The sequence below is a fragment of the Dipodomys merriami genome, unplaced genomic scaffold (genome assembly GCF_024711535.1).
Source record: "Dipodomys merriami isolate MVZ:Mamm:240054 unplaced genomic scaffold, mDipMer1.0.p SCAF_5, whole genome shotgun sequence".
NCBI classification, from domain to species: Eukaryota; Metazoa; Chordata; class Mammalia; order Rodentia; family Heteromyidae; genus Dipodomys; species Dipodomys merriami.
The window spans coordinates 78,590,775-78,615,808 of record NW_027206068.1 but is presented as its reverse complement, the minus strand read 5'-3'; the positions used below and the strand labels follow the sequence as shown (position 1 = coordinate 78,615,808).

At 46.3% G+C, this 25,034-nt stretch overlaps 2 protein-coding genes across 16 annotated transcripts in view; one reads left to right on the top strand and one right to left on the bottom strand.

Moving 5' to 3' along the window:
* Positions 1-23,887, top strand: part of Lmbr1 (limb development membrane protein 1) — a 125,892-nt gene extending 102,005 nt beyond the window's left edge. For 5 of the 11 annotated variants that reach the window (XM_069997176.1, XM_069997173.1, XM_069997179.1 and 2 more), the window contains 5 exons: positions 399-472; positions 706-796; positions 1,960-2,026; positions 10,541-10,702; positions 14,741-16,235. In XM_069997176.1, the coding sequence (XP_069853277.1) occupies positions 399-472; positions 706-796; positions 1,960-2,026; positions 10,541-10,702; positions 14,741-14,826 (480 nt within the window). In that variant the 3' untranslated portion in view covers positions 14,827-16,235. Of the gene's footprint in view, positions 1-398; positions 473-705; positions 797-1,959; positions 2,027-2,450; positions 5,090-10,540; positions 10,703-11,714; positions 11,884-14,740; positions 16,236-23,480 lie in introns of those variants that run through there. The other 6 variants (XR_011366974.1, XM_069997178.1, XM_069997174.1 and 3 more) reach the window with 6 other exon arrangements.
* A 737-nt stretch (positions 23,888-24,624) lies between these two features.
* The window catches only part of Rnf32 (ring finger protein 32), a 28,769-nt gene continuing 28,359 nt past the window's right edge, over positions 24,625-25,034 (bottom strand). For all 5 annotated transcript variants that reach the window (XM_069997184.1, XM_069997185.1, XM_069997187.1 and 2 more), the window contains one exon: positions 24,625-24,928. In XM_069997184.1, the coding sequence (XP_069853285.1) occupies positions 24,677-24,928 (252 nt within the window). In that variant the 3' untranslated portion in view covers positions 24,625-24,676. The remainder of the gene's footprint in view (positions 24,929-25,034) is intronic.

Below are 25,034 nucleotides of genomic sequence, written 5' to 3'. Positions count from 1 at the left end.
TCACATTTAGCATTGTTTGTAATTTTTTGCATGTTGCCTTAACTTTCAGACAGCCATCTATTCTGTTCCTTTTCTACTTGTCTACTCCCAAAAATATTGAAATGTTTTTCTCAAGTAACTAATTATTCTATATTTTGTAACATAGGCATAATTCCATGATGTTGACCAGAAAGGTAGAATCACATTTGGGGTCAGCAAATCTTTTGAGCTTGCTGAAATTGTTAATGAATGTGGTGGTGGGTGAGTTGGTGGGGAAGCCAGCCCGGCTTCGTGCTTTCTCAGCCTTGGAGAGGTGTTACAGATAGAGGTATTCCACGTTCCTCATTTATGAAACAGCAACTTTAGGAAAACAAACGACGGTGTCACTGGATTCTGAGAAGTGTCCTTTTCCCCTGCAGGGCCCTGGGATAGGAAATGCCTCTCTCTCCACTTTTGGTTTTGTGGGAGCCGCACTTGAAATCATTTTGATTTTGTATCCTTGCCTTACATGAACGTTCTGTCTGTTAGCAAGCTCTCTGCCTAGCTTCTGGGACGGTGCTAATGTACCAAGACACTTGTCTAGGAGGAAAAGCAAGTCAGTCCTCACGAAGCACTCAAAGCCGCCTTTGGTTTTGTTTTGTTTTTCCTGTGGCCTGAAGACTTGGGGAGGCTCTGAGGACTTGGGAGGCCCGCGCCCTTCTCCAGGGTTTTCCTTGATTCTCGCAGCTATCTCCTGGTGTCGTCTGTCGTTGGTTTCTATAGCCTCCGATTTTTTGAAAACTTTACACCCAAGAAGGATGACACAACTATGACAAAGGTGAGGGAAAGCTCTGGTGGAGGCCTTAGCCGTTCTTCTGCCTTCTGAGATGAAGGTTGTTTTATTCGTTGTCACGCTGTGTGGCTCATCGGCAACGACAGGTATTTGTAAGTTGCGTAAACACAAACTGGAATCAGTGGGAAAGGATGTGCTCTGTTTAACTTGGACAGCATCCATTCACTTGTAAATGCACAGAACTACAGAGCTCACTAAGTAGCTGTGGAAGACTCCTGAAAGGCCCCTTCTCAGCTAGAGAAAGCCCACTGCTAATGAGTAACTCTGATTGTGCTGACTGTGCTTCAGATGGCTTTGAAATCTGAAGAACTTGGTTGCCACTACTAGTAGAGACTAAGTATTTTAAATTTGAATAATTAAAGTAAGACGGAAGAATCCTATTCAGAAACATTTTGTAGTCTGAGGCTAATTTGACTTTCTACAGTGTCATTGGCTTCAGAATAATAGAGGCTGTTATTTTATATAATGACTGAATCTTGGTAAAATATTCCCACAGTCTGATAGAGAAGAGGCTGGTAAGAGCTACTACTTTGTTTTCTCTTCATTATGTGCTCTATATTTTTAAGCCTGGCTAAAGGAGAGCAGTTGGTTATATACACTCACCTATCTATCTATATTTATATTTATGCTCATACATATGTAATAATGTGACTTATTTAAAGTGAGTAAGAGGTTGTGGTATCCATTGTTTAGTTTTAAGTGATGGCAGTATTGATCAGTATTTTCAGCTGCTCTTATTTAATATGAAAGAACAAGTGTGGATTTCTAGAGTTTAGGTGTGGAATTTGATGTTTTTAAAACTATCTTAGTAGGTAAGCACAAAGTAGGTATTATATAAGTGAACTTGAGCTGCAATTTGGCTTAAAATACAGCAAAAATACTAAATGGATCTGTTTTACGTGACAGGAAGAACTTTTTGACATTGTTAGCCACAAAATGCACGTAAAGTAATTTCAGTGTTCTCCAACTTTATATTTGTGTCAAGTACTGCAATATCACAGATAACTTTAAAATACTTGGAGGAAAAGTTGATTATTCTTTAAAATGTTAAATGTCCTGGAGAAGTTGACCAAGAACAAGCACTAGGTAGCCGGAGTTAGTGGAATGGTCATGACTATTTAACTGCCCGTGTGCTTCTGCCTCCGCAGATCATCGGGAACTGCGTGTCGGTCCTGATCTTGAGCTCTGCTTTGCCAGTGATGTCCAGAACACTGGGTAAGTCTGCAAACTGTTCATTTAAAAATGCTCGCCTTTAAAAAAAAATGCTCGCCTTTAAATATATGCTTGCTAACTCTTCTACTGTACTTTTTAAACCTCTTTAAAGTGTGTGCTTTACCCCACATCATTTTATACATTCCATTGGGTACTTCAGTTATGTATGGGGCCTTCCCAGACAAGTACTTTTATCACATAAAGACCATTGATTCTTTACACTTAACACATTCCTTCCAACAATAGACCACTTCCCTGGCACATTCACAGGTCAGGCTTTTGAATCTTCTAGTGAGGAAACTGACTTCAGAACAACCGTCTAGAAATGGTAGTCTTTCTTATATGAAACACCCTTTTGAGTGTGTAGTTTCGTGTGTGCTTTAAAATGCCAGAATTCGTAAGCTCATTCAAGCTGCTCTGTGTCCAGGAGGAGAGTTGCAAGTTGTGTGGCGTAGCCCTTAGGACACAGCCGACCCGGACAGCGTGGTTCTGTGGTGTCCGCCAGCCTTCACCTCCAGTGCGCAGAGGCCTGTGGGCATCTATTGAAAGCTAAACAGGTTTTCACTGAAGTAACCGAGAAGATCTTCGCGTGGGTTCTTTATCAGTACGAAGTGCTGTCCTTGTTTGTGTATTTAGTTACTGTCAGAGCCTTACTTAGAATAACCATCTCCACTAAGCAGTTCTCTAGAAAAGTGATGATGAAAGCTCTGTCTGTAAACCCCAGCACCTTGCCTGTGGTAGTAGGGCCGTGGAGCTGTCCTGCCATTGGCTTTATACTTAGCTTCACAATTCAATAGAGAAGTTAATGTTTTAATAGAAAGTGGAATTAAAGCGCAATAGAAAAAGAGACCACTCTTCCCCAGGCTGATGCAAAACCCATTTGTTTGTTGGTCTTATTTCTTTTTTGTTTGCTTTAGAGGACTTGTTACTGTTTTAACATCTACTTATTGTATGCTAATCTTGAAAATGACACAAACAGGCATGTTTATAACTTGGCTTGAAGCTAAATGTTACCTATCAGATAATTCAGTGATATGGTAGCTCCTGTATCACACCAGCACTGACGGTTAACTGAATATGCTTTGTTGTTGAAGACTGATTGCTCATCACTAATATATACTGATTTTATGGGGAAAATTACATGCTGAGCATAGATTTAATACAAAGAAAACAAATTAATGGCAAAATGTACTTTTTGAAGACTGACAAACTAAATTCCTGAGTAGCTTGCCATAGAGATAAATAAAAAGAGGAAGAAGAAAAAAAGAAAGATGGAACAATTAAAATGCAGCTAACAAATGCCTGGACCCAGCTGTCCAAACAGGATTAATGGGGTGCATTAGGGTACAGTGAGTCATGTGGTGCCCTGCAGAACCTGTCGTGCCTGGTGGCGCTGAATAGATGAAAAGAGATAAATACGCTGAACAGATTCATAGAGGCTCTTCATGGGCCAGAAAAGCACAGTTCTAGACGGAAAGATAAAGCTTTATGTTAGCATTATGGGAAATGCAAACTAGAAAGTTACTTTGTAATTCCTCTATTAACCCTTTAGAATTGAGTCTTTGATTTTAAGAAGGTAAAGTAAAGTGTAGAGAATTGTCCTGAACATTATCCTGCGTATAGTAGGATTTCGATTTCTAGCTGAAAAGCTGTGAGACTAGAATAGAGGATGTGTTTAGCCACCAAATTGCTAGCTGTGAAATTCTTCACTTTCTCTCCCTGCCTCTCCCAAGGAAGTGGGCCTGGGCGTGGGGGCGGCAGCTCCGTGGCTGGGCAGGGAGAAGGAACAATGCCCCTGCCGACGCAGCTTGATCTTTATTCCAGGAGTGTGCAGTGAAGATGAGAGTTCCAGCCTAATTTAAAATATAACTTATCTAGGATAAGATAATTAATTCGCTGATATTTTTGCTTTAAAAATGGAAGTGTTCTATGGCTTTTTTTCTTTTTAAAATTTGCCAACCGCTATTGATGTATCCCGGGTCTCAGGAGCTGTGGCTTTGGGTTAAGTGTATGCTGTAATAGCGCACATTAATTGAAGAATTCCTATTTTAAATATCCTGCTACATTTGAATGTGGAAAATTCTGTATTAACTGAAACATGATCCTAAAATTAATAAGCATTTCACTTACTACAAGGAAATGAGTTGTAAGGAAAATTATGACCAGGTATTTTAGTCAACTATAATGAATGTAGATAGTAGCTTTATTGCACATAGACGATACAAAGAACTGATACTTAAAATGGTGTGTTAGAACCCTTTAAGGATCTTTAAAAGAAATGCTATCTGTTTTCTGCTCCAAAATGTCATTTTGCTTGAATATTCAGACTTCAGTTTTTAAAAATCTAACCTTTACAAAGATTGGATGTCCACATTTTTGGTAAGCACTTTACTAATAGAACAAGGCCCACGTATTTATCTGCATCTGCCAGAGTTTTTGTGATGAAACGTTTTAAATGATGAAGAATAGATTTGATGTTGTTGCTAGCATGCTCTTCATTATGCTTCATGAAGAAAACAAATGAGAGTTTGGCATTTTTTCCATATTCTTCATTTGAAATCTTAACCGGGGGGAAATTTTTCTTCATATGCAAAGTTTTGAAACGGTTTTGCTAATTTCTGTTTAAAAATTACTTTTAGAGCTAATTTTTTTTTTAAATTCTGGAAGTTCTTTCTGAAGCTTATAAGCTACACAAGGCCCAAATTTAGATTTGAAAAATGTGTTTATTGTGTTAAAACCAAAATGCTGCTTCATATCAGCGTTAGTATCCCCACCTCCTGCCGGGGCCTGCTTCGCGCTCACCAGAGCAGGGGATGCTCTGAGCGACGGGCCTCTTCCCGAAGAGGCCTTTCCCTCGGGTTCATAAACATGGCTTCTCTGGCCTTTTCACATTTCTTGCTGAAAAAATGCTATTTTCATAATTCCTGACACACGGGCAGATGTGCAGACGTATAAGCCATATTGCCAACTATGATGCTCATATAAAAGTTTCCCAGCAAAAACTGTATTTAATTGTTTACAGTCACAGATATTACAGAAAATAATAAATGGGTGGTTTTAAGCAATTTTGGACTCATTATTGATGTTCTTAAATCTGAACAATAAACCTGCATATAGGATCTTCAGGAGCAAGGATTTTCTTGAAAGTCTGTGCTGCAGATGTCCGAAGCAGTGCCGGCCGGACCCCACCCCTTGGCGCCGGCAGGTTCCTGCTCCTCCTCATGTCATGTGTCAGGGAGATGAGGCCTGAGAGGAAATGTCCGTGAACCCACATTTAGTCATCTGTGAATGGACATCCCTCGAATCATAAAATAAGTTTCTTGTGAAAATGACTCTAGTTAGGACTATTTAGCCAGAAGGAAACTTAAGAGATCACGAAAAGCACTGAGCAGGTTCTGTGGTTCTGTGTGGTGAGCCTTCCTTCCTCACAGCAGGGATGGGGAGGGTCGTGGTCCCGGCGGTGGGCCTGCTGCTTGCTGGGAAGTGCGCAACGTTCCTGCCACCGTGGGCATGCGCTGTCTCTTTATGGTCTTTATCTCTCCATTGCTTTTCAGTTACCTTACTGGATATGGTCATTTTAGTTTGTTTTCTTTTTCTTTTTCTGTCATTGTCACTGTAATAAAGGCGATACCAGAGGGAGTGTGGTCACCTAAGTTGGGTACATTTCGTGTTGGACAGTGTCACCCCTTCTCTCCCACGCCCACCCACAAGTCGTATAGATGGGTCTCGGCCCAATGTCTAGTGAGTCCTGCTGCTGCATTTGTTCACCCTCTGTCCCTCCATTTCTATGTGGTGTTATTTTCTTTTTGAGGAGAAATAAAAATATTCCATGCTTTCCTGGCTTTCTGCACTTCCACTGAGAGGTTGGTGGGAGTTGGCCGGCATCTTTTCTCTTCCAGATCAACAGTATTTCTTGGTTCTTTAGTCTTGCCTCTTTTTTATTACTATGTGCTATAAAGCAGATCGTTTCTGCTCGTGTTTGTTTGGGGTTCTAAATGTCTCTTATTCTTAGACGTACATTTATTTCCAAGATTTTGGGGAATTTTCTACTGTAACTTTTTTGAATGGATTTTCTCTGTCTTCAGTCTTAATTGTGTTGTAGAGTTTTTAATTTTAATTTTAATTTTTATTATGAAAGTACTGTACAGAGGGGTTACAATTACAGGGCAAGATAATGAGTACACTTCTTATCAAGCATTGTAGCCTCCTTTGTTTCCCCTTCCCATCCCTTCCCATCCTCCCCCCCACCATCTCCCAATCCTCCCCCTCCCACCAAAGTTGTAAAGTTCGTTTTTCCACATAATGACTTGTACATCTCATTGTTGCAATGGGTCCACCTGTATCCCTATTTAAACGATTTGCTTTTTCCCTTCCCCTCCACAAATTACACCAACCTCAAATACAGTGAAAGCAGGGGTTATACCGTGGGGGAGGGACATACAAAGCAACAAAGATTTAATCTTATAAATGTGTTAGAAACAATCACCTGAAAGAAAAAAAAAAACATTTGAATACATATCTTAGGGCTCATTTCCCTAACATCAACTTATCTGACCTTTTCTGCTTGTCTCAGACATATACCAGTTATTGCAAATAAGGGAAACCATGGGTGTTGTCGAATTCTTTAAGGGTTTTGTTTTTCTTTATTGCTAAGGGTAACATTTTCTCATCCTTGTCTTTGTTCCTTAATATTCTTTCTTCTTATTGGTGTGGTCTACTGGTGGTATTTTTTCAGCTGTACCTTTTGGTTTCTTGAGCTTTTTTGGTTCCCAGCGTCTGTAGCTATTTTTTTCCTCCAGAATCTTAGTTTCTTTGCGGTACCCGTCATGCGCGTGGCCTTTCTTCTGGTCCGTATCTTGGGTTGATTTACTTCCTTCCTTCAGCTGTTCATATATAAAAGTAAACCTCTGAATTCCTTGTCTGCAATCGCAGTGATTTCAGTGTCTTTGGATTCTTTTACTGCAGAGTTTGAAGCTTTTAGGCGAGCCATGCTCAAGTGGTGGAGCAAAAGAAGCTCAGGGAGTGTCCAGGCCCTGAGTTCAAGCCCCGGGCCTGGCAAAGTGGCTTGCTCTCTCTCCACTTGCTTCGTGGAGATTCACGATGGTCACGCTCCACTAAGTCCTAGCTCACTCCTGGCTGGACTCACGCACAGCCAGGCTGCTGTGGAGCCTGTCAGCTCCGCTCGGCTCTCCTGGGCTGCTGTCAGATGGGACGCGGGGCCTGAGGAGGTGGCGTCAGGCAGCGGTTATTCTCACCCTGTGGTTCCGCCGCCTCGGTCACACCGCCCCCTGCCCTGGCCTCCTGCCCAGCACACCGCCCGCGCCCAGGAGCTCCTGCCCAGTCCCTGGGGTGTCTGACCCGTCTGGTTCCATGCTCCACACAGAGTCTCAGGCTGGTGGTGTGTGTCATCATGGGAGGGAAGCGTCCGGGGTGTGGAGGGTGAAGCATCTGCTCACCCTCCAGTAAAGAGGGCGTGCAGAGCTTAGGGATACCCAAACTCACATACTAATCACACACTGTTAAGTGTGCAGACACACAGTACACACAGTACGTGCATCACACACATGCACAAACACACACACACACACACAAACTCACATACTAATCACACACTGTTAAATGTGCAGACACACAGTACACAGTACACACAGTACGTGCATCACACACACCCGAACTTGCATACTAATCACACTGTTAAGTGTGCAGACACACAGTACACACAGTACGTGCATCACACACACATGCACACGCGCACACACTCACACACGCGCGCGCACACACACACACACACCCGAACTCACATACTAATCACACACTGTTAAATGTGCAGACACACAGTATGTGGATCACACACACACACACACACACACACACACACGCACACCCGAACTCACATACTAATCACACACTGTTAAGTGTGCAGACACAGTACACACAGTACGTGCATCACACATACGCGCACGCGTGCACACACACACCCGAACTTACATACTAATCACACACTGTTAAATGTGCACACAGTACGTGCATCACACACACACACACACACCCAAACACATACTAATCACACACTGTTAAATGTGCAGACACACAGTACGTGCATCACATGCATACACACTCTCTCACACACACACGCACACACGTCCACCCTTTGTCCTCACCTGTAGTGTCTGAGAGCCATGGCGCTTCAGGTCGGATGCTGTCCTGGCTTCTCAGCCCTGTGCTGGTAAGCCCCACCAGCTGCACGGAATGTGTGTGCACATTTGTCTGTTTCTTGGTAAGGTGACCACAAATCTCAGCAGATTCTCAAAGGATCTTTGTCCTTAAAGATCAAACAAACTGCCTGTCTGGGGTCTCTGGGATGAAACTTTGGAGATTGTTGTATTCTATTTATTTCTTTCCCCTGCCCCGGGACTTGAACTCAGGGCCTGGGTGCTGTCCCTGAGATCTTTTGCTCAAGGCCAGCACTGTACCCCTTGAGCCACAGCACCACTTCCGGCTTTTTTCTTTTTGCTTATGTGGTGCTGAGGAATCAAACCCAGGGCCTCAGGCATGCAAGGCAAGCACTCTACCACTGAGCCACCTTCCCAGCCCCACGGAGCCTGTTTTAATAGGACTGTTTCAAGTTTATTAGACTCACATGATTTTTAAAATGCTGCTGTATTTGAAAAATAAGGCATCTCCTGAGTCTTCCATCTGAGAACTGCAGCCATGGTGGCCGAGTGCTGCAAGTGCTCTGGGGTCTTCTGCCGTCCAGCCTTGCATCTTTTTGGGGTTTATTGCGAATTCATACTCAGATACATTGCATATTCTTTATTTTGTCAGTTGTAGGGCTTGAACTCAGGGCTTGGGCACCGTCCCTGAGCTTTATGTTCAAGGCTAGTGCTTTACCACTTTGAGTCACAGCACCATGTCTGATTTTCTGGTGGCTCGCTGGAGACAAGACTCTCAAGAACTTTCCTGCCCAGGCTGGCTTTGAACCGTGATCCTCAGCTCTCAGCCTCCTGAGTAGCCAGGATGACAGGCGTGAGCCACTGGCGCCACGCTTGCGTTTACCTTTTTGAGAGTTGTTTCATTCCATGTTTTCACTGCTCTTACACAGATATTTTGGTGTTGTCTTTCAAACGCCGTGTTGAAACCTTGTTCTTGCATCAGTGTCACGTGGGCGCTTGCTTGCCCTCCATCTGCACAGCTGCCCGCGAGGCTCTCTCCATAGGAGATGGCGGTGAAGGCCTGAGAGTCATGTTCAGAAGCTAGTCGATGACGGGAGGTGGGTCAGAGAGGTCCTTCCATCACCCGTGAGTCCTTCGTCACCGCCACGAGGCACATAATTGGGTTCACACAACCTCCTGGAAGTCTCGTATTATAACGATTGTAGCCTTTCAGGGCCTGGCTGCTATCCATGAGCTTTTTTGCTCAAGGCTAGTGCTCTACCACTTGAGCCACAGCTCTCGTTCTCACGGACTTTCCTGCCTGGGCTGGCTTTGAACCCTAATCCTCAGATGTCAGCCTCTTGAGTAGCTAGGATGACAAGCATGAGCCACTGGAACCTGGCTTTAAATGGTTTTTAAAAGCAAAAAATAAAATAAAAACTTAAAATATGTGTGGGTGAATTTACGTCCTTCGTGTATGTGGTGTTTTCTCCGCTGTTTCACACTGTCATTCAATGCAGTTTAACACAGTTTGTAGTTTTTTAATTACCTTAAGTCTTATGGCCACATAATTTACAAATTATTGTCCATTTCAGTCAGCATTTTCATTTATCCTTCTCCCTCCCACCCCCACCCACAGACACGAGCATTTTTAATTCGCTCTTTTGTTGCCACCACATTGAAAGCACCTGCTCAGAAACTAGCTGCCCCAGTCTCGTTGTAAACTCCGTTTTGTGTGCAAGGACATGATCCTACCTATTCATTCTTGTAGTAACTATTAAGAACGTCCACCATGTTTCTGTGCCTAGAGAATGAGAGGGAAAAAGGCAATAAGTAAACCCAACAGGCGGGGGGAGGTGGGAGGAGGCGGGGGGAGGCGGGAGGAGGCGGGGGGGGAGGCGGGAGGAGGCGGGGGGGAGGCGGGAGGAGGCGGGGGGAGGCGGGGCCGATGCTGTGCTGGGCTGGGGCTGCAGCTGGGGCGCAGGGGCTTTGGGAAGAGGCAGCCCTCATCCTCAGGGACCACGCAGCTGCTGTTCAGCAGAGCCCCGCCCTCCCGTGAGCAGCCCTGGCCTGAGCCCCGCCCTCCCGTGAGCAGCCCAGGCCTGGCCGTGTGACTGGGCCGCACCAGAGCCGGCCCCCTCCCTCGCGCCAGCCTCTTGCCAGGCATGACAAGTGACAAGTGACTGGCCCCCGTGTGCAGTAGACCGGGCCGGCCTGAGGCCAGTTGTTCCTCCATTTGCTCCCGTAGCATCTCACAGACAGCCGAGAAAGCCCTTGGAGTCGGGTCCCTTGCTATATTTCGTCGCAGATATGAATATGTGAAAATGCCGGATGTTATTAAGGCTCTTTTGTTTATTTTTAACAGGAATCACTAGATTTGATCTACTTGGAGACTTTGGAAGGTTTAATTGGCTGGGAAATTTCTATATCGTATTATCCTACAATTTACTCTTTGCCATTGTTACAACATTGTGCTTGGTCAGAAAATTCACCTCTGCTGTGCGAGAAGAACTCTTCAAGGCCCTAGGTAACCCATGGTTTATGTTGGTTTCCTTGTCTGCTAATGGATGATTTTGACGTGTAAGTTCATTGGACGTTGATTCGTTTCTCAGAGTTGACAGTGCTGACCACCACGTGTCGGCTGGGCTGTGTGCAGCCCGGGCGCCCCCGTTGGTGTGGGTCGGCTGCGGCCTGCCCGGGCCTCCCCCGGGCGCCTTGCTTTTGTGAGGAGAGGCAGGAGATGGACGCCGCGGACGGCTTGCTCTTCTGATTTGTTTTGTTTTCAGTGGTGCCTTTTCCTACTTTTTAGTTTAAGTTTTTTGGTTTTGAGGTTTGGCGCAAAAACGAGTGTCCAGGTGACCGACACTTCTCTTCAAGAAGCCAAATAATTCAGGCCGAAAATGTTAACATGCTTGGCATCATTAGGAAAGAGGAGATGCATTATCACGTTCTCTGATTCACGTGCACTGGGAGAATATGACAGGCTGTTGTAAGCTATGTGTGTTCTTCATGTTTATTTCCACATTAACTGCTCAAAGTATTTCGAGTTTCCACCTTTAGGACTAGGAGGACAGTGTACACTGTACACTGTCTTGAGCTTGAGGTATGAAATTTTATGACAGGGTTGGGAAGGTGGCTCAAGTGGTAGAGTGCTAGCCTTGAGCTGGAGCTGAGGGACAGCGCCCAGGCCCAGAGTTCAGGCCCCACAACCGGACCCAAAAAAACAAAACAAACAAACAAACAAAAAATTTATGACAAGAAGGGAAAGGTAGTGATTTATGGTAAAAAAAAAAAAAAAAAAAAACAAACTACACAGATTTCTTAACACCATTTGAATTCCACAATGGTTTTAGCTATTTCAACACTAACACTGACCCAGCTGTCAGATAACGGAGACTGGACGAGCTGGTTATCGATCTTTGTGTATCTTGCTTTGAATATGCCTGTTGATGATGGCTGATTGAACTGATGGCCTGAAAGGAGAGAGCTACATCGTATTGAAGCAAAGCACCAGATAATTTGTGCATTTTTGTGCTTAGGTTTTATGATGCTGGCCAAATCAACACTTTTACTCAAATGTCTACAGCGAATTAAGCCTTGATTTTCAAGCCTGTGGTAATGGCAGTAGGACTAGAGAGCATGATTTCAAGACGATTGCCACTCGCCAAGTACCAACTCAGATACCTGTACATGAATTGCCTTCAGCATGTGAGTTCAGTGGTCTGGAACCCTGTATGAAAGTAATAAAGAGGCCCTCACTTGGGGCAGGGTCTTTTGTGTTGGTTTTGGACGACATAAGAAGCCATGTTATTATCGAGATTCATGCACGGCTAGCTGCGCACTGGTGGCTCATACCTGTAATTCTCGCTCTTCAGGAGGGAGAATCATGGTCCCAGGACGGGTAGGGCAAAAAGGCTTTGAGACTCCATTTCAGCCAGTAGCTGGATGTGTGCTAGTCAAAGTGAAGATGGGGAGGATTGCTGTTCCAGTCCTGTCTGAGCAACGAAGCTCAGGAAGACCCCAGTCAACAGAAAAAGATGGTCATGATGGCATGTGCCCGCCACCCCAGAGACGGCGAGCGTGAGACCCTGCCTCAGAAATAGTCATAGTGCCGGGCGCCAGTGGCTCACACCTGTCATCCCTGCTACTCAGGAGGCTGAGATCTGAGGACCGCGGTTCAAAGCCAGCCAGGGAGTGGCTCTGTGGCTCAAGTGGTAGAACGCTAGCCTTGAGCTGAAGAGCTCAAGGACAGTGCCCAGGCCTGGAGTCAAGCCCCACAACTGACCAAGAAAAAAAAAAAAGTCATAGAAAGCCAGGCACTGGTGTCTCACACTGATCACCCTCGCTGCTGGGGTGGAGATCTGTGGATGGCAGTGAAAGCCAGCCCCGGCAGGAAAGTCCATGAGACTCTCATCTCCAGTTTACCACCAAAAAGCCAGAAGTGGAGCTGTGTGGCCCAGACAGGAGAGAGCTCGTCTTAAACAGAAAAGCTCAGGGATAGTGCCCAGCCCTGAGCTCAAGCCTCAGGCAAATCAGGCGATCAGTTAATCACAGTAAGAAGGGTGGGGGGCGCGCTCAGGGGCCTGCCGGCAGATGAGAGCCCTGGCTGGAACCCTGCAGCACGGTCAGGAAGAGAAGTTGTGTAAACTGTCTGATAGCCTTACTTCTTTGCTGTCTCGGGACTGGACAAGGGCCTCATGCTTGCTGGGCAGGTGCTCTACCACTTGAGCCATGCCTCCAGTCCCTTTTTTGCTGGTGATTTTCAAGGTAGGTGCCCTTGCCCATCTAGGCTGCAGTTTTCCTACTTGTGTCCCCCATGTCACAAGGGGTGGCGGGTGCATGACACCGGCTGAGATGGAGTCTCTGAACCTCTCTTGTCTGGATATCTCCTAATCTTCCCCCCAGAAGGAGCGAGGGGTAAAGGCTTGAGCCACCGTACTCTGAGTCTGATAGCCTTACTTATCTTTCCAGATGTTTTCCATTACCTGTGAGGGCAATTGATGTGTAGAGAAAGGTCATCTTTAAGAATATGCAATGTAGCCGGGTACTGGTGGCTCACGCCTGTCATCCTAGCTACTCAGGAGGCTGTGGTCTAAGGATCACAGTTCAAAGCCAGCCTGGGTAGGAACGTCTGTGAGACTTTATCTCCAGTTTACCACCAGAAAACCAGAAGTGGCGCTGTGGCTCAAGTGGTAGAGCACTGGCCTTGAGCTGAAGAGCTCAGGGACAGCGCCCAGGCCCAGAGTTCAGGCCCACTACCGACAACAACAAAAATGCATAACCACTGTTACACCAGGTTCTCGAAGTGACCCCGCCCCCATCTTCTGTGCTAGGCCTGAGGATGTAGCTCAGCGGTGGGGCATTTCCCTGATGCATGGTCCTAGGTTTGACCCCCAGCACCTCAGAAAACAAAAAGCAAAGGAAAGAAAACAATGAAAGAGGAAAGGAGGGAAGGATGGATAGAGAGCATGAAAGGAAGGAGGAGAGGGAGGAAAGAGAGGAACAGCTGTTTGCCTTTCACACAGCCCGCTGGTGTCTGGCTGCCGGCCGGCGCTTCCCGTGGCCCGTGCGCCCACGACGCGGCCCGCTGGGGGCCCGACGCCAGGACCACCCTTTGGGTTGGTGGTTTTCCTTCCCATGCAGTCATGGGGCGGCTCGGTTTTGTCAAGCTCGGCCAGCGACAGAACCCTGCGGTTTGGAGGCCTGTGCTGGTTCAGGCGTGGCCTGTGGGGCGGCCACTGTCTGGGATTGCAGGAGGAGCACGCATCTCCCAGCTCGGTTCTGGGGGTCAGGAAGCCGCCTAGAAAGCGTTTCTTGGCGTCTCCTGCCCTCCCATGCCGCCGCCGGCTCGTCCGCCGCGTGGTGGACGCTTTGGCGCCACCTGAATGAGCTGCCCCTCCGCCCGGCCTTCCTTGGTCCTTCGGAGCCGCGGGGGCCTCTGCGGCGGGCTCCCCATCGGCCGCGTGCCCGCCACAGCGGTGGCTCTGGGGCGCGCTCTGGTCGTATTCACTGCAATGTCTTGGAGTCATTTTGTGTTGAATTTGTCCTTGGTATTTTTCGTTACTGCTTTTCTTTTTAAATCACGTGCTTGCTCTTTTAGTGTACTGTGTCCTTCCTGCCGTTTCCTGTGTGTATACACGTGTGTGTGTGTGTGTGTGTGTGTGTGTGTGTGTGTGTATGTGTGTAAACAAATGCAAGCACTTCTGCCTGGGGCGGGTCCCTGGCCAGTGCGTGTGCTGTGGAGCACACTCCGGGAATGGGGGCCGCAGAGAGGGGCGGCCGGCCGCGGTGCTCTCGTGATGGTGGGTGACTCTCCAGAGCTCCACGGAGTGGAGGAGAGGACCCCGCCACCGCCCAGCCACCAGGAGGGGACACGACTTCCTGCTGGTGGCTGTCTTCAGTGAGCCCAGAGGCTGCCGCGGGGCGGGGGCCGGGGCGCAGTCCCCACGCCTTTGAGCTGCAATGCACCTCTCCTGTAACCGTCCTGCCCCTTCAGCCCAGCCCCTCGCCCGCGCCCGTGCCCCACAACGCAGCGCCTCACCGTGCTTCTAACTCTTTCCTACAGGGCTTCACAAACTTCACCTGCCCAACGCCTCTCGGGATTCGGAACCCACAAAGCCGTCCGCAAATGGGCATCAGAAAGCACTTTGAGGCCACACGGGACGCGCGGCTCGCGCACGGAGCCCAGCCTGCCAGAGCCGCCAAGAACTACTGCTGACCTTATTTTTTAAGTTTAACTTTTGGACAGACCTCACCCGAGATTCTCAGAAGCCGGGCCCCAGTGGCTCACGCCTGTAAACCTAGCTACTCAGGAGGCTGAGATCTGAGGATTGCGGTTCAAAGCCAGCCCGGGCAGAAAAGTCTGTGAGACTCTTATCTTCAATGAGCCACCAGAAAACTGGAAGTGGCGCTGTGGCTCAAGTGGTAGAGCGCTCGCCTTGAGCTGAAGAGCTGAGGGACAGCGCCCAGGCCCCGAGTTCAGGCCCCACAACCGACCCCCAAAAAGGATTCTTCTAGACTATGAAAAGCACACTGCAGAGGTTGGGAAGCGCGTCCGGGGACACTCCTCAAAGCTCTGCTCTGCGGGGGACGCACGCCGGGCAGCGCCTCAGAAAGCAGTTTCCTCGTTCTCTAGAAACTGCGTACGGGCCATTCCTCCGTGAAGCTGAACGAATAGAAAGCGTAGTTTTTACTTCCTTAGAGAAACAACAGCAGAGTTGCTGGTTTATGGTTCAGACTATCCAGTGGACTTTGAGACATGGGAAAATCCTAATCGTTTGAACCGTGAGCGGGGCAGACGCGGCCTGGGGGCGGGGCGGAGCCGGGTGGCAGAGGCCTGACCCAACTTACCTCTCCCAGCGCGGCTGCCCTGCACCAGAGTTCCAGGAGGCCAGCATGCTCCGTGTTGGCGCGGGCTGCTGGTGTAAGGTGGGCTGGGTAGTAGGTGGTTTCTCAGTCCTGAGGCTCCGGGTTCCCGCACTGCCTCCGGGAGGCCCGGGAGGCCGTGTGGACACAAGGCCCGCACCCAGCACCGGCCTGGCGTCTGGTGCGTCTTGGTGCGCGAGGCATGGCAGTGCTAATCTGTGTCAGACGGGAGCAGAGCAACGACCTTGTGGACGGTAAAGCTCTTTATTGGGGGGTGGGGGGAGGGACTTAGGAAAATAGCCCGTTACCTGTGTGACAAAAAAATTCTACTTAGAACAAAATAAGAAAACCCTGCTTCCTAGCCCCGAGCTCTCTCCCTATCTCTTTACACCTTTGCATCTCCCTCCGGGCTTCTCTTGAAAACGCAGCTCATTTTCAATGAACATTCGTGTTTGATTCTAAGCAACACCTGGCGCCCACCCCGGCAGATGTTGGGTTTCTTAGTCTGCGATCTCCCTAGAAATCCCTACCTAGTGAACGTGCCGCCGTGGTGCCGCCCACTCGCGGGGAGCTGGCGTGGGGCGGCCGCCTTGAGCCCACGCCACTGGCAGCATCGCCCCAAGAAACAGCCCCGAATATTTGTACCTTGTCTGGAAATTTTTAGTAAAATATTAAACTTTTCAACATCGTTTCAACTTGCTGTTCACGTGACTGTCCTTTCCACGCACGGACATAGGCCGGGCCGGGTGGCGCTTCAATGTGCCGGCGCTCGCTGGGTGCCGCGGGGTCGGGCTGTGGTCTCCTGGGGCGGGGCGGGGCGGGGCGGGGGGGTGCAGGCTCGGCTGGACTGAGGGGGTGCCGAGGACCCGCGACTCAGCTCCCCTCAGCTCTGCCCTCGGGCCGCCGCTCTGCAGTTGTGGAGTTGATGAGGGGACTCAGCCACTGCGATCAGTGATTGGCTCTCCAACATTTAATTAGTTTACAGCAACAGGTTTTGTAGATTTATAACATTGGTATTGATTTTGATGGATTTTCTAGGGTAGTTCTTAGATTTACTATTTATGTATATTCCATATATAAAAATCTGCTCTCAATAGGAGACGGTGGCGTTGTGCTTGCTGGCGCTGCTGGCCCGTGGACTCCGGGGGCTGGGAGTGGCCAGGCGGGCGTGGAGCACTGAGGTGTGCGCGTACCCGCTCGCAGGTGCACCTGTGCCCAGCCTGGCAGCAGCCACCTGAGCCGCCCCCTGCCGGGCACGGGCCGGTGTTCCCGCAGCCTCAGTAAGGGCACGTGCCGGTGGGTGCCAGGCCGCCTCTCCTAGTTGCCAGTGCGCGTCCCTTAACTGGTGGCTAGCACAGCATGTAAGACGGGCAGATTTATCACAGGATTTTAAAAAGTATGATCAGAAATGCAATGCTGACTTAAAACGGGTATATTACTTTTAAAAATGTTTAGACATGGATACATTTTTGTTTACACATGGTTATGTTTACAAATTGTTAGTCTCGTTAGTACAAAATACTTTTAGTCTGACTTAAATGTCTTAGAAATTAAAATTTTGCAAAAAGTAATTTTATATTTCATTTACCATCACATCTTTACAAATGTGTATGTTTGTTCTTAAGTACCATCATAGCTAAAACCAAAGCGTATTTAAAGATTGTAATGGGCAGTAATTATTCTGTGAAGCACTGAGTATTTCTCTTGATTTATTGGTGGGTAGGTTTCTTCACAACGTAAGCGCAGCATCAGTAATTGAAAGCATATATTTCATATTACTTCGTCAAGCTGTTTCGATTATTCCCACATCTCTCATTCCAGAAGAGCTGAGTAGCTCCACCCAGAGTTCTGCAGAGTGAGTCTGTCAGCATCTGGTTTGGTTGCCGACAAGAGTGGCCAGTGGGCCACACTGTGGCTTCACACATTTGTCCACAGTCAGGAATGCAGTTCAGCTCGCACACATACTAAAATACAGTTAAGCTAAAACTTTAACATGTAATAGCTGTTTTAAAATACTCCATTATTTTAAAGTACTAGACACAAATGACCAAGTTATTTACTGAGTTACAAATGGACACAAACTTCAGTTTGAGACTCATAACCTTGGAATCTTGTTTGTATAAAATCTTTCTTTTTTGGTTTTGAACATTGTTCAGATAGAATTCATTGCTACAGGTACCATTGAAGGAAAAGTAGTGTGTGTACGTGTGTGTGCGCGCGCGCGTGCACGCACACACATGTGTCTGTCTGTCTAAATGTTACTCTGCAAGAAACGTCATCAAAATTGGTAGAAATACAGATTCTGAGGCTTCCGAGCCAGGTCTTGCAGATGAAGCCCGTCACGTGCACAGGCCTTTCTCTTTTTTCCTTTTTCTCGACACGCAGTCGTCTGCGCGGGGTTTTTCTTAGCGAGCCCATTGATGCCGTCAGTGCTTCTGGCCTCTGCCATCTCCTCTCCCCGTTCCGGTCAGCCGCAAGTTGCCTTGTTCCATGTCACACATGTTCAGAACAGCTCTGTCTTCCTGCCCTTCCTCTCTCCGTTCGTCTGTTCCCCTCCCACTAACGCATATATCCCAGAAATGTTTCAACTCAGTATTTTTTGTTAAAGTACATGTTAATTGTTTAAAAATAATTCAGCATACACGCAGGCAGATATCATACTTTAGTCAGATTGATTACACACACACACAGAGGATCCTGTATGTGCTTACGTGTATTATTCATGTCTACAGTCACATAGGAAAGAAAACACACACCTTTGTCTTACTGAGCCCGCTTTCAGTTAATAGGATGGCTTCCACTTTCCTGCAGAAAGCATCCTTCCTCCTGGCTGAACAGCATTTCATTGTGTGCGTGGATGCACTCATCAGTGGTTTCCGTAGCTTGTCTACTGTGAACGATTCTGCAGGGAGCATGAGCGAGCCTGTGCCTCTCTTGTGCCCTGACCTGTATTCCCTCAGATGATGCCCGTGAGTGCCGTTGCTGGAGAACTTCCATTCTGATTTCCACAGTGGTCACACCATTTATGGTGGTGGCAGCAGCCTGCCAGGTTCCTTGTCCCCTGTGTCCTTACCGACATGCACTACTTGTGTTCTTGATGATGGCGGTTCGGAGGGGAATCCCACACTTGATTTGCATTTCCATTATGTCCATGGATGGTGAGCATTTCTTCATATATTTGTTGGCCATTTGTATTATTTCTTTCACGTTGTGTTTGTCCATTTTTGAATAGGGTTATTTTTGTTTAAGGGCTAGTTGTTCTGAACTCCTTGTATACTCCGGCAGAGGTCTCCCGTTCTTAAGCTGTCTCTTCAGCCTGCGGCCGTTCCTTTCACTACAGCCTTTTAGCTTGGTACATTTGTCAGCTCTTCCTCCCACCCCCCTTCCACTCCCAGTTGGGGCCTGGACACTGTTCCTGAGCTCTTTTGTTCAAGGCTAGCACTCTACCACTTTGAGCCACAGTGCCACTTCTGGTTTTCTGGTGGCTAATTGGAGATAGGAACCGTGATCCTCAGATCTCAGCCTCCTGCGTAGCTAGGATTACAGGTGTGAACCACTAGTGCCAGGCTCCCATTTGTCAATTCTTGCTCCTGTTTGCTGAACTACTGGAGTTACTCCTATGACAGTAAGTTCTAGTGTTTTCCCTATGTATTCTTGTAGTTTCAGAGGTTCAGGTTTTTCTTACGTTAAGATCCTTGACCCACATTAAGTTGGTATTACTACCGGGAAAGAGGAGGGGGTTGAGATTTAGTCTACTGCATGTGGATACGCAATATTTCCAGTACCATTTGTCAAAGAGGCTCTCTTCAACAAATTTTGGGATCCTTTGAAAAAATCAGATGGCTATAAGTATATCGATAGGTTTCTGGTAGTCTTGTCTGCTCCATTGGTTTTCAGGTCTGTTTCTGTGCCTGTATCATGCTGGTTTTTCTAAAACTATAGTTCTGTTGTATAAATTAAAGGTCCAGTTTTTGATAGCTCCAGTGTTGCTTTATTGGCTCAGGACTGATTTGGCCATTTTGTGCTTCTATGTGAATTTAGAACCGACTTTTCTCTGTGAATAGTGACATTGGGGTTTTGGTGAGCTGCATGAACGTACAGGTAACATTCTGTGTAGTACTCTTTTTGTGAATTCTTGCATTAGTTCTGCCAGTCCATGAGCCTGAGTGTGCTTCCACTGTCTGGTGTCTTTTTCAACTTCTTCAAGATTTTATAATTTACTTTTTACTTATATAATTATCTTTAAGAATTTGTGCAAAGGGGTTTCAGTTCAGTGTGTCAGTTTACGAGTACAGTGCATCTTCCATTCATTGTAGAGGTTTTACATGTACTTCACTAGGTTATTTCTCGTTTTTTGTTTTAATATACTAAGGGGGCTATTACGAGTGGAATTGACCTTCTAATTTCCTTCCTTCCTGTTTATTGTTGGGAAATAGAAAATTAATGGGTTTGGGGTGGTTGTTGGGTTTTTGTTGTTTTGTGCTAGTACTAGGACTTGAACTCAAGGCCTGGTCTCTGTCCCTGAGCTTTTTTGCATAAAGCAAGCACTCTACCACTTGAGCTATGTTCTACTTCTATCTTTTTGTTTTCTAACTGGAAATAAGAGTTTCACAGGCTGGGCTGGGAATGTGGCTTAATGGTAGCATACTTGCCTAGGATGTACAAAGCCCTGGGTTCGGTTCCTCAGTATTACATACAGAAGTGGCACTGTGGCTCAAGTGGTAGCGTGCTAGCCTTGAGCAAAAGAAGCTCAGGGGCAGTGCCCAGGCCCTGAGTTCAAGACCCAGGACTGGCAAAAAAAAAGTTTCACAGACTTTTCTGCTTGGACTGGCTTTGAACCACAATCCTCAGATCTCAGCCTTTTGACTAATAGTATGAGACACAGGCACCTGGCTACTGTTTTGAAAGATTTGGCTTAAGTCAGTTACACCTGGAGAGGATAGTGTTACATCTCCACATCTTCAGATTCTATTCTAATCAGTTTCACCCCCAGATGACTTGTTTCTGTGTGATGAGTCTATATCCTGCTGCATTGCCAACAGTGCTGATAAGATCTAGCAGTTGGGGGCCTTTAGATATAGGACCATATCATCTGTAAATAGTTTTGTTTTCACTGCTTCCTTCCCTACTTGAGTGCTCTTCTTTTTCTTGACTTAATGCTATGGCTAAGGAATTGTAGTAGTTTTTGAATTAGATTAGAGAGAGTGGACATCATTGTCTTGTTCCTGATTTTGGAGGAAATGGTTTCAGTCATAATTAGCCTTTATTATGTTCTTCAGATCTTGTATCATAAAAAGATGCTGAGTTTGTTAAAGGCTTTTTCTGCATCAATTGAGATGATCACATGATTCTTTTATTTATGCACTATGTTTCTTGTATTATGTATTGTGAACCAACCTTGCCTGGAGTGAACGTAACTTGAGCACTTGATCTTTGGCTTGTTCTTGGATTCAGTGTTTGTTACGAATTTTTCCATTAATATTCATCAAAGAGATTGTTCTTTAATTCTCTTTTTCTGTTGTGTCCTTGTCTGGTTTTGGATGAGTGTAATGCTGCTTCACAGAAGGAGTTGGATAATGACCGCTCTGTGTCATGGAAGGACTGAGGAGTATTGGTATAATTACTTCCTTAAAGGTCTTGTAGAATGCAGCTGTGAATCACTCAGGCTTTGAGCTTTTGTTTATGAGGAGCTTCTTTTCCCCCTTCTTAGGTAGTTCCACATGAAGGTTATAATTTCGTCAGTCAGCTTGTGAGTGTCTTGTTCAGTGTCACCCCTTCCATCATTAGCCCCCATTTTAACCTCCTGTCCTACCCATTAGTAAGTTCAGTTTTTACATAGTATACATTAGTCAACATTTGCTTACCCTTCCTCCCTCCATCCTTGTGCTCCCTTTTCCCTGTCCCCCTCCCCCAATGTATGGTTCTGCTTCCTGGAATTCATACTGGTGAGCAGTACATTCGTTTTTCAAAGGAGTTACACCTTTGGGTTCAGTTCATGTGCATATGCATAAAACCTAGTATGTGTTACCACGAACATTTGCATTTTAGATCTAGCTTCCCACATTTGAGAGAAACCATGCATCATTTGTCTCAGCTTCTTTTTCTTCCTTCCTTCCTTCCCTCCCTCCCTCCCTCTTTCCTTTTCCTTCCTTCCTTCCTTCCTTCCTCTCTCTTCTCCCCCTCTCTTTCTTTCTTTTTGTTGTTGTTGGTGGTCATTGGGCCTGAACTCTGGGCCTGGGCACTGTCCCTCAGCTCTTCAGCTCAAGGCTAGCGCTCTACCACTTAAGCCACAGCACCACTTCTGGCTTTCTCTGCTTATGTGGTGCTGAGGAATTGAACCCAGTGCATGCAAGGCAAGCACTCTACCAGTGAGCCACCTTCCCAGCTCCTGAGCCTGTCTTTTAATGTAGTTTTTAGTAGATCTTTCCATTTCTCTGCAAATGACATATTATATTCTGATGCATAAAACTCCATTGTATGCCAGTACTACATTTTCTTGAACCATTCATCTATTGTAGGGCATCTGGGCTGTTTCCACAACTTGGCTCTTGTGAATAGTGCTGTAGTGAATGTGGATGTGCAAGTATTTTTACGGTATCCTGGTTTGTGAGTTCTGGGTAGAAGACCAGGTCGTAGGGAAGATCTATGCATAGTTTTTTGAGGAGCCTCCATACTGCTATACAAGAGTGCTGTACTAGTGTACATCCCACCAACAGTGCTGTACTAGTGTACATCCCACCAACAGTGCAGTACTAGTGTACATCCCACCAGCAGTGCAGTACTAGTGTACATCCCCACCATCCGTGCAGTAGGATTCTTTTTTCCCTACATCCCTGTGAATTCACAATGTTGGCCAGTCTCGCTGGGATTAGATGGAATCTCGGAGTTGTTTCGATTTGTATTTCTTTATGGCCAGGGAAGATAAGCATTTCCTCATGTGTTTGCTGCTCTTACCTCTTCTTCTGAGAAGTGTCTCCTTGGCTTCCTTTTCCATTTAGTGATTGGTTTATTAGCTTTGGGAGGGCAGAGTTTCTTGAGCTCCTTTGTATATTTTGGCTATTAGGCCCGGTGTCTTGCTGGTAAAGATCTTCTCCCAGTCTGTTGGCTTTCTTTCCAGTTTAGTAAGGAAGTTTTTATTTTGCTGTAACCCCATTTGTCAAATCTCTATCTGCTATGCACCTGGGATCCTTTTGAAAAAGTTTATGCCTATGCCTATGAGTTCAGTGTTTCTCCTATTCCCTCTTGCAGTAATTTCAAGGTTTCAGGTTTGGCATTGTGGTCTTTGAGTTGATATTTGTGGGTGGTGGTGACAAACGGGGATTTGCATGTGGATGTCCAGTTTAATCTCACAGCTTTTTATAGATCTGTTGAAGTGGCCTGTTTCCTCTTGTTTCAATTTTGGAAATACATTGATTCCTACTAGATTTTCTAGTTTGAGTAAAGACTTGCAAACCATTCCTGTATGATTTTCTGGATATGGCTTGTGATAGCCCTTTTCATCCTTAATTTCATTTGGGTAATTTCTCTTTGGTCAGATTGTCTAAGGGTTTATCAAATGCTTATCTTTTTGAAGAACCAACTTTTTGTTGATCCTTTGTGTATTTTCGTTTAGTGTTTGTTCTTGAGAGTGAGATGCATTTTTATGGTATTGACATCTGTTTGTTGATATATAGGTGCCTAGCTTTAAATTCTCCTTTAGAACTCATTGCCTTTGCAGTTCCCAAGGCTTCCGGTAGTGTGTTTTCATCTTCATTGGATTGTAGGAACTTCTACATTTCTCCTGTTTTTTGTTTTTTTTGTTGTTTTTTTTTCAGTGACCAACCTATCAGTGTATTGCTTTCTATGAGATTGAATGTTTTTGGTGGCTTCTTTTGCCAGTAACCTCTAATTTTATTCCATTATAGTCTAACATATAACAGTGTTTGTTTTAATTTTCTCAGATTTGCCTTATGACCTCGAAGATGGTCTTTGAGATTATTCTGTGAGCTGCTGTGTATTATGCAGCTGTTGGATGAGAAAACCCTCAGATCACCAAGGGCCCATTGACCTGTGATGTGATTTCAATCTGACATCGGTGAGATTTGGAATTGTAAGAAGGCCAGAGAGCAAGAAGAGCCCATGAGGCATACAACCCCAGCCTGCTCAGCCAGCCAGGGAAGCCTGGACAGTGCAACTCTTAAGTGGTGGACCTTCTTTTTGGTGGGATCCACATCTGTGTATTCAACCAATCTGAATCTAAAATAGTAAAAAAAAAAAATTATCCATAGTGACCAGCTACAGACATTTTTCTCTCTCATTCTTTTTTGTTGTTGTTGTTGTTGGTCGTGGGGCCTGAACTCTGGGCCTGGGCCCTGTCCCTTAGCTCTTCAGCTTAAGGCTAGCACTCTACCACTTGAGCCACAGCGCCACTTCCAGCTTTTTCTGCTTATGTGGTGCTGAAATATTGAACCCAGGGCCTCATGCATGCGAGGCAAGCGCTCTACCACTGAGCCACCTTCCCAGCCCTTTCTTTCTCATTCTTTAAAGAATACAGTAGAACTTTTACATATCACTGGTATTATATTGAGTATTATAAATGCTTTAAAGATTATATGTTTATAGGTTCCATGAAAATCGTGCACCATTTTATACCAGGAGCGTGAGCACTGTGGCCGTGGTGTCTAAGGGGCCCTGGGACCAGGCACGGCTCTGCAGTGGCTGACACAGTGACTGGGTGCAGATAATTGGCTCCTTATACCTGTGGCGGCAGCAGTCAGGGTGTTCTGGTGTTGATTTTAATGATAATCTATTACATAGAAGTAAAATAATTATTACAACAAGTATTAGGACCAGAAGAGGCTGTAAGACTATTTGAATAGAAACATCTGGAATTTTAAGAGTGTTTCCACTTCCTAGCTGTTGGTTCGGCATTGGCTGCATTTGAAGTGGAGCTATTCCTCTTTTATTTCACATTTTTTATAGACTATGAAGACTAGACAGGTTAGTTGTTAGCCATTAAGACATGATTACACTTCCTCCATTTATTCACCGTTTATTCACTGTTTATTCAGTGTAATAATAGACTCAAACTTACTGGGGTAAGCTGTTTCCCTCCCTCCCCACCCCTAGAATCGCAGAACTTCCCATTTCTGAATTTTTACCACTTAAGAATCTTCTTCTGGTAGCAGGAGCGGCAGAGAGGACAGGCATGGAAAGGCAGGCTGTCTCCCAGGGAGAACTCCTCCAGGGCCAGCAGGCAGGTGTGGTGGAAGAGGTGTGCGCAGGACAGTAGGACGGTCTCTCGAGGCCGCCGGCCTCCGCTGGGCCCCGAGGCTGCTTGCTGGTAGTCGCCGTCGTGGGCCAGAGGGGTCAGGCAGATGGAACACTCGCCGATCTCCCGCTGAGCGGCCTGCAGCACAGGGGCAGACAAGGTCACTAGTTCCACCGCACAGAGGCTCTTAGGCTCAGTGAGTCCTGTAGACAAGACCCGCCTCTGATCAGCCACTTCCAGTGGA